Consider the following 12881-nt stretch of genomic DNA (forward strand, 5'->3'; position numbering starts at 1 on the left):
AGATCTCCTTATGTAGCTATAAATCTAGATGGAACTAATTCCTGGATACAAAAGTCATCCTGAATTTCTCCAGGTGTCTTAGTTAGGGTCACTATTGCTGTCATAAAACACCATGACCGAAAAACGGAAGGAAAGGGTTTGTTTGGCTTACATTTTCCTATCACTGTTCATCACTGAGGAAAGTCAGGGCAAGAACCCAAACTCTGGTGACTTGAGCTTGCATCGGGTTGACGTCAGTTTGACATAAAACTAACCAGGACACTGGGTGTTTACAAAATCCACGGCAGTGAATTGTCAAACTTACTGTCAAGTTATAGACTAACATTTTCAAAATTAACCCAGTCCTCAAAATAAATGAGATTAGCAAGAAGGTAGATTTTATCAGAAGAGATCTACATACTACTCGATTGAACAGGATTGTAGATACCTCAGCAGTGACTGCTGAGGCCCAGGGCAGTCCTCACTGAGTTTGCTCAATCCCATGCTGACCATTCCCCTGAGCTGGTCAGATCCATGCTGAGTTTATCTTCCTGAAGAAGAATTAGTCATATTTGTGGAATATCTACAAGTCACGTGAAAGTATTGCCTAAATGTGGTATGTGCAAAGGAAGGATGAAGTTATTGCTTTCACAGTGTAGAAAATTGTCGCTCAAAATTTTAATCTCTGAAAAAAGTTCATAATCCCAATCGGAAGTTGTTTAGACTTGTTATGAACAAAGCTGTCTTTACAACAAAATTTTTATTTACCTATAGTAAACAAAAAGCGTTCCTTCTCTGTAGAACACTCAGCATTGGTTTCTCTGTCGCAGTGACGTCACTGTTATGGACAGTGGGAGGAAATGGCCCTCTTACACGGGGACCTGAGTCAGAAAATCTTGTTTTAGGGACTGTGTAGGACTGTGTCATGATGCTCTTATGTAGAGACATAGGACTTATTTCTAGGCCATATGGGGTACACACTGTTAATCCCAGCCCTTGAAGGTAGAAGTAGAGATCTCTGTAGTTGTCAGCCAGCCTACGGTGTACAGAATCAGTTCTAGGCCAACCAAGGCTATGTAGTCAGACCTGTTTCACCAACAGTAACAAAGATATTTGGGGACTGGGATGATTCTTTTAGAACATACATTATTGCTTTTATAAAATACTTCTCATCTCTAGAAACAATTTTTGTCAATATCTCATAGGAAAAATGATATTGACAACATTATTATTCCTCCCCCCACTTACTGTTGTCCAGTGCAGTCAAATTTGTCACCTACACAATTGCTGTCCTCAGGGTGGAGAGATGCCTGTTCCTTTCAGCCATACATATAGACATCTTTTGGCGTAGTGTACAACTGAATATTACATGAGGCATGGTTAACTAACTATATTATTTGTTATTACGATTTTTAATTAAAGTTTTGAGTTGAGATGCTTGCATCTCTGATTTTTACCTTTCATATATCAAAATACGAATTTATAAACAACAATTTTAAATTTTAAAAATTAGTCTTTGAATACTTGGTGTTTTTCACACCCTGACTGGTAGTGCAAGGAGAGCTGAGTGCTTCTGCAGGTGGAGCACACCAGTCTCCCCTGCACAGGGAAGGAAGCCATGTTCTCATGGCGGCAACAGAGAAAGCTCACGTGCAGAGGTGAGTGAGTTGGCCTTGACTAACCAGTTTCGGGGAAGAAAGGGAATAATAATGATTGCAGATTTTGAAATCTATATTGTGGATTGGAATAGTTCTGATGTTACAATAAGAGATAGGATATCCTGTTTCACTGGGATAGGTAAGGCTTTGGCTTAAACAAAAGATCTCTGGTATGATGTGTATTTTAGAACAGCCTGCAGTTTAAACTGGCCGAGGAGAGTGGAAGAGTTGGTAGGAGAGTGTTTCTTCTGCTCTTAGAAACTTACTCAGATCATACTGTCATGATCTCTAATGATAATGTTTACTTTAGATCGAAATATGTGTTCTTACAAAGTTGTATTGTGGTTCTGGAGTGAAATGAATGAAAACTTGAACTGATGGTTTTTACATAACTGAGGTTATGTATAAATAAAATAAACATTCTAAGATTTAGAAGGTTTTACACTAAATATTACATCCTTTTTCTCCCCCCCCGCCTCCCCCCCATTACTTACAGGTATTTACCTCCTGAGTGCTTTGTAGTTGGAAAAGAACCACCGAAGATCTCCAACAAGGTTGATGTGTGGTCAGTTGGAGTCATCTTCTTCCAGTGTCTGTATGGGAGAAAAGTAAGTTGTGTCACACCAGCTTCAGCTGTGTGGAAAGAAGTTAAGATGAAGGGTTTTTTTGACATGGTAACTTAGACTCAGTTTAGATACTTCCAAGGCAAGGCACGTATCTTGACTGTTTCCTGGATCAGAATGATCTTGACAGTTGATTGGTTCATCTTTCCTTTTCCTTAGCCTTTCCCTTTCCCAAACATTTTCTGTTGGCAGCTCTGGAGTTAAGCACTTTGCAGTGTCTTTCATTCCTTACACTTTCTCTTAACCCCCACTACCCTGCAAACATACAGCCTGTGTACCATTTCCTCCTATAACTCCTCAGAGAATACCATCAAACTATTTTTCCCAAATCATAAATGCAGGTTGTCATGGATAATGTCTAGTTTACATCCCACCCAGTCTCCATCACTGTGAGACAGCGGTGGAAGAACCGGTCTAGAAATGTGCAGCATAGAAAAACTGTCTTTTTCTGCATTCTGTTGCTGAGATTAACATCCTGACCAAAAGCAACTTAGGCAGGGAGGAATGTACAGGTTGGTTTGCGGGCTACAGTCCACCACCAAGGGAAGCTGGGGTAGAAACCAAAGCAGGAGGTCATGGAGGAGCACTTCTCTGGCTTGTTCAGTTTACCCAGCTCTTTCTGTTTACCCAAGGACCACCTGGCCAGGGTTAGCCCTCTCAAACCAGTTATCAATTAATCAAATGTCCCATAGACATACCCATAGGCTAGCCTAATGGAGGCAGCTCCTCGGTTGAAGTTCCCAAAAGCTATAGCTTGTGATAAGTTGCTAAAAACAGACTAGTCTAGATTCCAAACCCAGGTCTCCTGACTCCAAATCTAGATCCCTTCTCTCCTTCATTGCAGGGCTTATCTGCTGAGAACTGACTGAATAGGCTTTTCCAGCCTGCTTATAGCTATTATCGTGTTTCTGAGAGACCACATTCCCAACTTCCCAGTAACTGAGGACAAGATGTTAAAATAAAAATTATTTTTGTGGTGGGCTCAGTGGTGGTTCTTTGTTTTATATATTTATTTCAATATTTTATTCTTTTTTTTTTTTTTTTAAAGCCATTTGGTCACAATCAATCTCAACAAGACATTCTTCAGGAAAACACAATACTAAAAGCCACAGAAGTCCAGTTCCCTGTAAAACCAGTTGTAAGCAGTGAAGCCAAGGTATTAATCTCATAATGTTTTGTGGAGTGTATGGGCTGTGTTTCCAGTGTGGTCAGTGCTTCGCTAGCCACAATGGCAGGAATGGCTGCTGCAACATGGCTGCTGATCTGCTCTGGAAATGAGCTGCTTCGGCCTTCGGATATGCTGTTCTTCCTCTTTAAGCACTCAAACATGCTTCCTGAGTTCTGTGTGCACAGCAGCTTGCTTTGCTTTGAAAATTAGGGAGAAACCACAACATCTGAACCCTTCATTACTTGTAGGTCTTACTCAGTTTGCCCATCTTATGCTGAGATACTTACGTATATAAAAAGAGGGACTAACGAGATGGCTCAGTGGTTAGGGCACTGGCTGCTCTTCCAGAGGACCCCATCTATTCCCAGCAACTTCACACATTACTGCTGCCTGCGTAACTCCAGTCCTAGGGGATCTGACATCCTGTCTCTACTAGGACACACATGCTTCACTGACATTCACGCAGACAAATACTCATACAAATAAAATAGGAAATTTTGAAAAATAAAAGTATAATAAGAAAGAATAGGTGTAATAGCTACTATTTTTATTTATTATTATTATTATTTTAGTTTTTTAGTTTGGTTTTTTGAGACAAGGATTCTCTGTGTCCTGAATCACTTTGTAGACCAGGCTGGCCTTGAACTCAGAGATCTGCCTGCCTCTGCTGGGATTACAGCTGGGCACCACCGTGCCCAACTCAGCAATGTCTTGTGCTTTTATGCACACTTACTTTTGTGAAGTGAGAAATCAGCCACAGCATGGCAAAAACACCTTGCTTAGAGTCTTGTGCCAAGCACAGCTCTCCTACCAACAGCAGCTATCACAGCTTGTTCTCTGTGCTGTGGTGCACTTAGTTCAGGAGAGTCCACATTCTCAGAAACCCATTCCTAATCTGGGTGTGTCTCCTTGGTGAGAGCCTGAGACCTAGAGCTCATTCAGAAGAAGCCTTCTGTGACCCTGACTACCTGTGCTTCCAGCGGCTTTCCTTCATATGTGAGCATCCCGGTGAAACCACAGAATGCTGTACTTCAGGCCAAGAAACACTGAGCTGTGATCTCAGTGAGGCAGAGGCAGATGGAGCTCTGAATTTGAGGCCAGCCTGATTTTCATTGCAAGTTCTAGTCCAGCCTGCATAGTGAGATTGTGTCTCAAATAATAATCATAAATTGGTCAGGAGGCACCATGTAGTAGTCTGTACCTGTTTTTACGTTGTATAAGCACTACAAGGTGTTTGCAGTCAGTGCTGCCTTTAAAATTAAAGATGCTGACCTCCTGAACTCACATTTCATTGGAAATTACCCTTAAATCTTTATTGGTTTGTTTTTTTATTGTGTTTTCTTAGTTTTTTGGGTTTTTGTTTGTTTGTTTGTTTCTGTTTTTGTTTTTGTTTCTTTTGTTTTGGTTTTTTGAGACAAGGTCTTTGTGTAGACCAGGCTGGCCTCAAACTCAGAGAATTGCCCGCCTCTTCTGGGATTAATTTATGGGTTTGTGTTGCCACAACTGGTTTTGTTTTGTTTTGTTTTGTTTGAGACAGGGTCTCGCTCTAGTCCAGGCCAGCCTTAAATATAACCAAAGCTGGTCCCCTCACAGCAATCTTCCTGTTTTAGGCTCCAAAGGGCTGGCATTTCAGGTGTGAACCTCATTACTTGGTAGTTAGAATAATTTGATAATTTAAATAATAATTTAATAAGCATATTATATACTTAAATGTACATATATTTTAACATAATGGTTTTGGGGTGTGAGGGTTGGTTTGTGGGCTTTTGTTGTTTGTTGATTTTTGAGACAAGGTCTCACTGTACCTCTGGCTGGCCTAGAACTCACTCTGTAGACCAGCTTTCTTTTTAAAAATAAAGATGCAGAGTTGATCTAGGAAATAGAAACCCTAACTGGAGTGCTATGTTCATCTCACCTTCACCTAAAGACAGTCATGCTAAATAAGAAGAAGAAATTAAGGCTCCTTACAATTTGGCCAAACAAAATGATAACAAAATGAAATTAGAGTCAGAATATTGTTTCACAAAAGAAAAAAACGCAAAAGAAATCTTAAACTTTTTTTAGAGGCTAGAAACATGACTCAGTGTTTAAGCACACTGGCTGCTCTTCCAGAGGACCTGGGTCCAGTTCCCAACCCCCACATGGCAGCTGTCGTAACTCCAGTTCTAGGGGATCTGACACCCTCTCACAGACAGACATGCAGGCAAAACATCAGGGCACATGAAATAAAAATAAATTAAAAATAAAGAATTGTGTAAGCAGAAATGGAACTTTCAAGCAATAATAATTGAGTCTATAATGTGGCACCAGTGAGTAACAGTGGAGGGTTCAAATTGGAGTGAAAATATCATCATACCCCAAAAAGTTCTTAAGGTTTGAACTTCATATAAAGTGTGTTCTGTTTATGGTCTTAACTGTGTCCTCGCTTCTGTAGGAGTTGGGTTGGTATTTAGAAGGTAGAAGATCATTTGTGTTGCCCTCTCTGTCTTTTGAAGGCCTTCATAAGACGCTGTTTGGCTTACCGAAAAGAAGATCGATTTGATGTACACCAGCTGGCAAATGACCCATACCTTCTGCCACACATGAGAAGATCAAATTCTTCAGGAAACCTACACATGTCTGGGCTGGCAGCAGCTCCCACACCTCCTTCTTCAAACATAATTACTTATTGACTCTCCTCCAACAGTGGCATGATTTCTTTGATTGGCTTCCAGATGCCTACTTGAATTTGAGTGCATTTGAGTGTTTTTGTTTTTGTTTTTCCACGGGACATGGTTAAGAAGCGTTTGTGAACTAAAACTCTCCCTGGAGTCACTTGTGTGAGAGTGGATCATGGACAGTGGCTGAGTGCGCACTCCTCATGCTCCTGGAGCAGCATGAAACAGGAACACCATGTTACACTAGAAGGAGGACACTGTAAATAACGTTTATAATACCTAAATATATTTGATTGTTACCAGAGAGTTCTAATATGAAGGGTAGTTTTTCATTATTTAAGAACACATGGAAAAATTATGAGACATTTCTAAGACGGGAGCTACAGTGCCTGGTACAGCGTCAGCACTCGGCAGCTGATCTGCAGAAACCAAAGCAAGAACGGAGTGACAGCGGCCGGTGTGTTTTATAACAGAATGTGAGAATTAGGGTTTTGGACAGTTACAGACTTTGTCATTTGCCTATTCTGGCTTTTACCAAGTTGTACCTCGAATCACAAATCCGTGGTCCGCCGCGCCCCCATCCCCCCTTAACTGGTTGTGTTAAAGGGAGAGCTGTCATTTCTGGACACTTTACACCTTTAACACACAGAGCTGCCTATTTCAAATCAGTTCAAGTTACTAAATTATAGTATTTCCAGGGCTTTCAGTGTTTTAGAATTAACAGGCATTTTTCTTTTGTTTCCAGGCCTTGTTCATTAAAATAGGAGACTGTGTGTAACCAAAAGCAGGCCAGTTCTATGCAGGATGATGATAAATTCCCTTCTGGCTCTATTGTAAATTACTGTACAGATGTCATATTACAATTACTGAGTTTCAGCAGCTTATTCTTGTACAAATGTTTAAAAATACGGCTTTTCTAATTGGATATTGTATTTTTTTTAAGTCTTCTTGAAGGCGCTTTAATTGCTGCTAAATGATATTGCTTTTTTGCTAAAAAAAAAAATTGAATGACCTCCTTGAAGGCACAAGTTGACTGTACATCATAGAGAGATATTAAAAGCAGGCATTCATTAACAATCAAGGCATGTGAAATGATCCATGTTGGGCATATTGAGTTCTTTAAATCAGTCTTTTAGGTTCTAGAGCTGTGGAGCACATAGATACTAGATTTATAAATTGTTCATGGTTATTCTACATTTCTAGAAAGCTCTTAGCATCAAGGTGGGATCACGGTCCCATAGAATGTTTCTTGTGGTTTGTACAGATTTGTTAAAATGTGAACATTTTCTAACTGCCTTGTGTAGTAGAAACCAATATTTTTCAGGATGCTGTATTTCATTCTTGTAGGGAATTTTTTTCTTTATTGTCACAGTCGTAATGCTGAGACTTCCATGTGAGTTGTCCACGGTGCAGAAAACAGGCTTTCCCTACCAAACGCCCTTTAGCGTGTACAGCTGAACTGTGGCTCTTACTTGATGTTGCAAGCCATTTTGTTTTTTGTTCTTTGTTTTGTTGTTTTTTTTCCCATTGTACATAGACAACATTGTTTGTTTAAGATGCTGCTGGAATTATAGAGAATGTAGCCAAACAGTAATAAACAATGACAGTTAAAATGTAAAGACTATGAAAATTACATTCAAAGAGAGTTTTCAAGATGTAGGGTACTAACTTAGCTCTTTACTGCCAAAGTTGGTGAGCAGTTTTCTTAAGCGTACTCAAGTATGAAGTGTCATCAGGGCGCATCCTGGAGGCAGCTCACAACCATCAGGAGCACTTTCGGGGTGGGGCTGACTCCTTTGTGGATTAGGATAGGAACCCCTGAGGGCGCTGACACGGTCACTGTGCTCTGGCAGTCACTGAGTGCTTGCAGTTGCTGCCTGTCAGTTTAAAGTTGGACAGCTGAGCGTGTGCTGGCTGAGTGGGACGGGGTCCGATATCAACACATTTTCGAGTGAGTGAGGGGAACCGAGTGTCAGACCCTAAAGGAAGCGAGGCGGGGAGATCTGACTGTGAGGCCAGGTTGAGCTCTAGAAAGACCAGACCACATCTGAAAAACACCAGGAAGGAAAGGGAAGAGAGGAGGAAAACAGAAGGAAATTGTTTCCTTGAGTTCATTTCAGAATCAAGAGGTGTGTGTTGAGGCGGAGGCTGTTGAGATGGCTCACCGAGCCTGTTGACCTGAGTGCTGGAAGGAGAGAATCGCTACACACTAATGTTTAGAAAAAATGTAAGTAAAAGTGTATTGAGATGAATCAGCTTACCCATGTCTTTCAGGTTTTTCCAAACACTTGGGCTAAATGAACCACTTCGCAAGGAAGTGGTGCTTATGGTTAAATAATTTCCATGTTGCTCCGGCAGGTTCAACTCATTTGTTTTAAGGTTTTAGTTGTTTCCTTGTCTTCTGGAGCCAGCACTGACTGCAGGTCAAGCCTGGAGTTGGCGCCCTTGAAAGTCGCCGTACAGGTCGGGGGTGTAGTTCATTGGTAGGGCACTGTACTTAGCTCATGTAGGGTCAGTCCTCAGAATCCCCTCCCCCAAAATGAAACAATAAACACATTGGCTTTAGTAACGCGACTGTTGAGAGGAATGAAGTGCGGAAGCTGTTAGGACGGCGGGGAAGTTGGGGCAGGGCACGTGTGGTTTTTCCTTGTGGTCACCCTCGTTTTCCTATGAAAGAACTTGCGTTCAAATGTGAACAAACTCTTCTGCAAATACCTCATTAGAGGGAGCCAAAATGGTGGGGTCTCAACAAAACATCACTGTATTGTCCAGCTTTTGGTGTTTGCCTTGACCTATTAAATGCACTGTTGATGACTGTTTTGGTGGAAATGTACCTAGCTTATGTTGCTAGTTTAATGATTTAATTACGTTGCTCTCTATGTGTGTGAGATCTTTTTCTAGTTCCACTTTAAATTTCCACGGTTTTTTGATCATTCTTTTTCCTCTGAATACACTAAATTTCAGTGTTCTGAATACTTAACCTAATTCCAAAACTGCTTTGGCAGCTGGTTTCTAAATTGAATTCTTGGATTTTAGTCTGTTCTGTGGTAGTTTCAGGGTGTGCAGCTTGTCCGTTTCAATCTGAGTTGGCTTTCCCATCCAAAACACATCTCCAGTTATTACCTCCCTCCCCCATCCATGTATTCATTTTATTTATCTAGGGTCTGGTTATGTAGCCCAAGCTGGCCTCAAAGTTGACGGCAGTCCTCTTGCCTCGGCCTCCAGAATACTGGGATTTTAGGTGTCTGTTACTTCATCCTGTTTGAAGAAATGTTTTTCAGTAGGAAACATTTGAGTGTGTATAAACCAAATTCAAAATTTGTTTTCATAAAGCCATACCAAAAATTGGCAGGAAGTTTCAGACTAGCAGGGGTTGTGGCCTTCGCCCGAGTCCCCTTGCGCCTTCAGCTCTAGGGTGTGGATGCCTGCACAGGCAGCACTGTCTAGAGGCAACCAAACAGCTAAGTCTTCGCCATTCGGAAGCACAGCGTTGACAGCTGTTGTCTGGGTTCCCCGTCTCCTGCAGAGCTGTGTGGAGTAGAGTTCACTGTGCTCAGAACGGTGCCCAGACGGAGCTTTTTAAAGCTCACCCATCATCTGCTTTCACCGAATGCATAAAAAGCAGTCCACTCAGGTTCCTGTGACAGTTCCAGTTCCTTCAAGAAAAAAGTTGCTTCTCAAGAAAGAGATAATTAGGTTACCAGAGAAAAGAAGGTGAGCAAACATAGGGATTTGAAAGTGACGGGGAAAAAGCAGTTTGGAGGGAAAATAAGCAGTGCCACAGAAGGAGTGGGCCTTGTCAGTTTCGCTGTTCTCGCAGAAGCACCTTGTGCTCTTTAGCTGTCTGCGGAACAGCCGGTGAATTAAGACAGGAGGAGGATCTGCTCTCCAAAAGAAGAAGCCGACGTGACAGCCACGTGTTGAGTGATGCTCAGGTGGGAAGGACAGAAGTTGGGCATAGTGACCCCTGCCTGCAACCTCGGTATCAGGGAGGTGTGGAGGGAGGGGTGTGAGTTGGAGGCCAGGGCCAGCCTGAGCCATAAAGACTGTCCTGGAGGGAGGGAGGGAGGGAGGGAGGGAGGGAGGGAGGGAGGGAGGGAGGAATGGGTGGAGATGATAGACGCAGACATCTATCAGGAACATTGTGAGTTGAAGGCCTGGTTCATGAAGACTGGGAAGAGGGAGGGAGGAGAGAGAATGTCCTTTTGAGGACATTGTTGGTGGCAGTGATCAGGCTCTCCTGCAGACCAGCGCTGTCCCTGCTGTGTTCCCTTGCCTCATGCAGCCACCCATGAGTAGGACCTGTGTGCCCTCCCCAGAGAGGCTTCCCTTCCCATGGAGGAGCAGCTCTAGCTTCTCCCTTCCCACTAGTCTCTTAGCAAGAACTCTGGAACTCTGGAGTGACTCAGTCGGTCGCTCCCTCAAAAGGAAAAGCCCTGGAACTTTGGAGAAGCTTCATCAGTGTGTGCCTCCAAGTCGTAGAACTGGAGCCCATACCACACTCCAGGTGCTCAAGCACAGCCTTCCAAGCAGATCCTGGCCACTGAATGACAGTTTCAAGTGTGTGTACGCTTCAAGGCCCTTAGACTGTTGGGGAAAGCCGTAAGCCTTGGGCCAAACATTGCAAGCCCAGCAGCCTGAGTTAAATGCCTGGTGTTTGCGAGTGTGTTAATACATCCATTCCGCAAGGGACACCCAGGTCTTCTGTAGGACAGGGTAGCCATCAAATTAGACACCAAAGCTGCCAAAAACTGAATGTGCTAACTGTTGGCAGTTGTGTTTTAGGTGTTTCAAATTTTATTTTGTCTAGTAATGAGCATACCTAATTTTTAAATAACTAGGACTAGGATGGTGCCAGGGTGGGGATGGAGGGGTGTCTCCAATTTGGAAGTCCGCTCTGACTTTGCCTTCCATGTTAGTCTATTCTATGATCATAAGTCACTAACCACTATGGGAGGCTTCTGTATCTGTAAAATGTCTACTCGCCCCTGCCTGCCATGAACCCAGCACAGTGAGTTAGCACAGGACCTGAGGATGCGGGAGTACACAAGAGAGGGTTAGAGATTCCCTGATCCCCCATGGAAACCATTGGGAGGCCCCAAGAAGAGATAGGAGTCTGGGCAGCAGCCAGCACCTGCTTTTCCTGTGTCTGTGAACCTGGATCCGGGCATGACTTGAGTTGTAGGCCTGCCTGTGGCTGGCCTCCCCTGCCTGAACACACTCATCAGGAGGCCAAGCACATTCCTGGGGGCACAGCTGGACTCCCCAGACCAATGCTGCTCCCCACTCTGTGCCCTATGGATCTCAAGCCACCACGGACGCTAACACGGTGGCCTTTGGACTAATGCACAATTTTAACTCTCCAGTAGGGATGTGTTTTTCTTCAATTTGCAAAGCTTACCCAGCAGCGGTTTCAACTGAGTCTTTAAAAGAAACTTCGAAGGAACACCGCCCAGAATTATCAGATCGTGCACATCAGATACAGAATTCCCCAGTAGTGATCAGGTTAAGGAATTTAAACAGCATGGAAAGATTATCCTGTGTGTGTATGGAATCAACAGCGGTTTACCTTCAGACATACTTATCTTTGGCTCTGGCCAGCAATGTGTGTGTTTCTGTTTCTTGGAGAGGTTTTGTCTTTGAGGGGGAAAGAACTATGCTAAAGTGTAATGTATATTTTGCTGGCTTTAATTCTAAAGGAAGGCCTTAACTTCTAGTATTAAAGAGGCTGATTCGTAAGGGTGACTTAGAGAAAATAACGGGCTTTCTGGTGTCATGTATGAAACATGCTCATTCTGCCAAATGACCACAGAATGGCTTGTGGCATTTCTAGCTCCGTGGAGCTCACTGTCTCCATTTAACTCCCACATTTCCAGAAGAGACCATCCTTGCAGATGAAAGCGCTTAGGAGAGGCCTCGGTCCTGCGCTGGTTAGGGGGGGTGGGTGAACGCGCCTGCATTCATTTAGTGGCCTGGCACAGGAGACACAAGTAGCAGCGGTCTCGTGTTGAACGTGTAACTTGAGACCTCACAGGGCTTCCTTGCTTGCATCTCAGGCCAGCCATGTTGGCAATAGAACTTCTCCCTTCTGGTTTGGAGAGGTTGGGTGAAACCACGATGGAAACATTGCTCCACTCGTTTGCCGTTACCACAGGATTAAAAGTCAAAGCCAAGCAGGGCTCTGGTCTCTATAAGAAACTGTACTTCCTGCATGCCTTACCCCTTCCTTAATGCACAGGGTACACTTCAGAAGAAAACAAAACAAAACAAACAGTGACAACAGGAGTGTCAGCATGTGACTGTCCCCTGTACCATCAAATGTCGGGGTTTTTCCTCCCCACCCTACACCCCCAGTTTTGAGTTTTATGATGTTATTTTTTCCATTGAATCAAATGGTGTATTTGGATAGGATAAGCTAGAGTTCCAAGTCCCCTCACCGCCCACGAGAAAAGCTTGGTTTTCATTCCATGCAAAGGCATACTTCGGCCTGGTAAGCCTCCTGGCGACTCTCCAAGCCAGCTGTCCTTGGTGCGGGCCCTGGCTGAAGGAAGGATACTTGTGTTCATCACACTTGCTCATTTGGCCGTTCTGTTCACACGCGCTCAGCCACTGGCGAGGAGGAGCAGCCAGGGAGGCCACCTGAGCTCTCAGGGCTCTAACTGGATAGTTCCTGACTACAGTGGAGTCGTAGGGCCCCAAACAGCTTCATGCTGCCGCCGGCTCAGCTTCAGTAGCTTGACACAGAACCTGGTTCCGCATGTAAGCTGTACTTTGAAAAGTCAGATGTCTACGGAGT

The 12881-nt window shown here is 43.5% G+C and overlaps 1 protein-coding gene across 1 annotated transcript in view; it reads left to right on the top strand.

Annotated features, from left to right (window-relative positions):
• Positions 1-7704, top strand: part of Tlk1 (tousled like kinase 1) — a 107800-nt gene extending 100096 nt beyond the window's left edge. The window contains exons 18-20 of the mRNA XM_021639229.2: positions 2134-2245; positions 3309-3416; positions 5924-7704. Of these exons, the coding sequence (XP_021494904.1) occupies positions 2134-2245; positions 3309-3416; positions 5924-6100 (397 nt within the window). The 3' untranslated portion in view covers positions 6101-7704. The remainder of the gene's footprint in view (positions 1-2133; positions 2246-3308; positions 3417-5923) is intronic.
• The last annotated feature ends 5177 nt before the right edge of the window (positions 7705-12881 follow it).

This window comes from Meriones unguiculatus, chromosome 8 (genome assembly GCF_030254825.1).
Source record: "Meriones unguiculatus strain TT.TT164.6M chromosome 8, Bangor_MerUng_6.1, whole genome shotgun sequence".
Lineage (NCBI taxonomy): Eukaryota > Metazoa > Chordata > Mammalia > Rodentia > Muridae > Meriones > Meriones unguiculatus.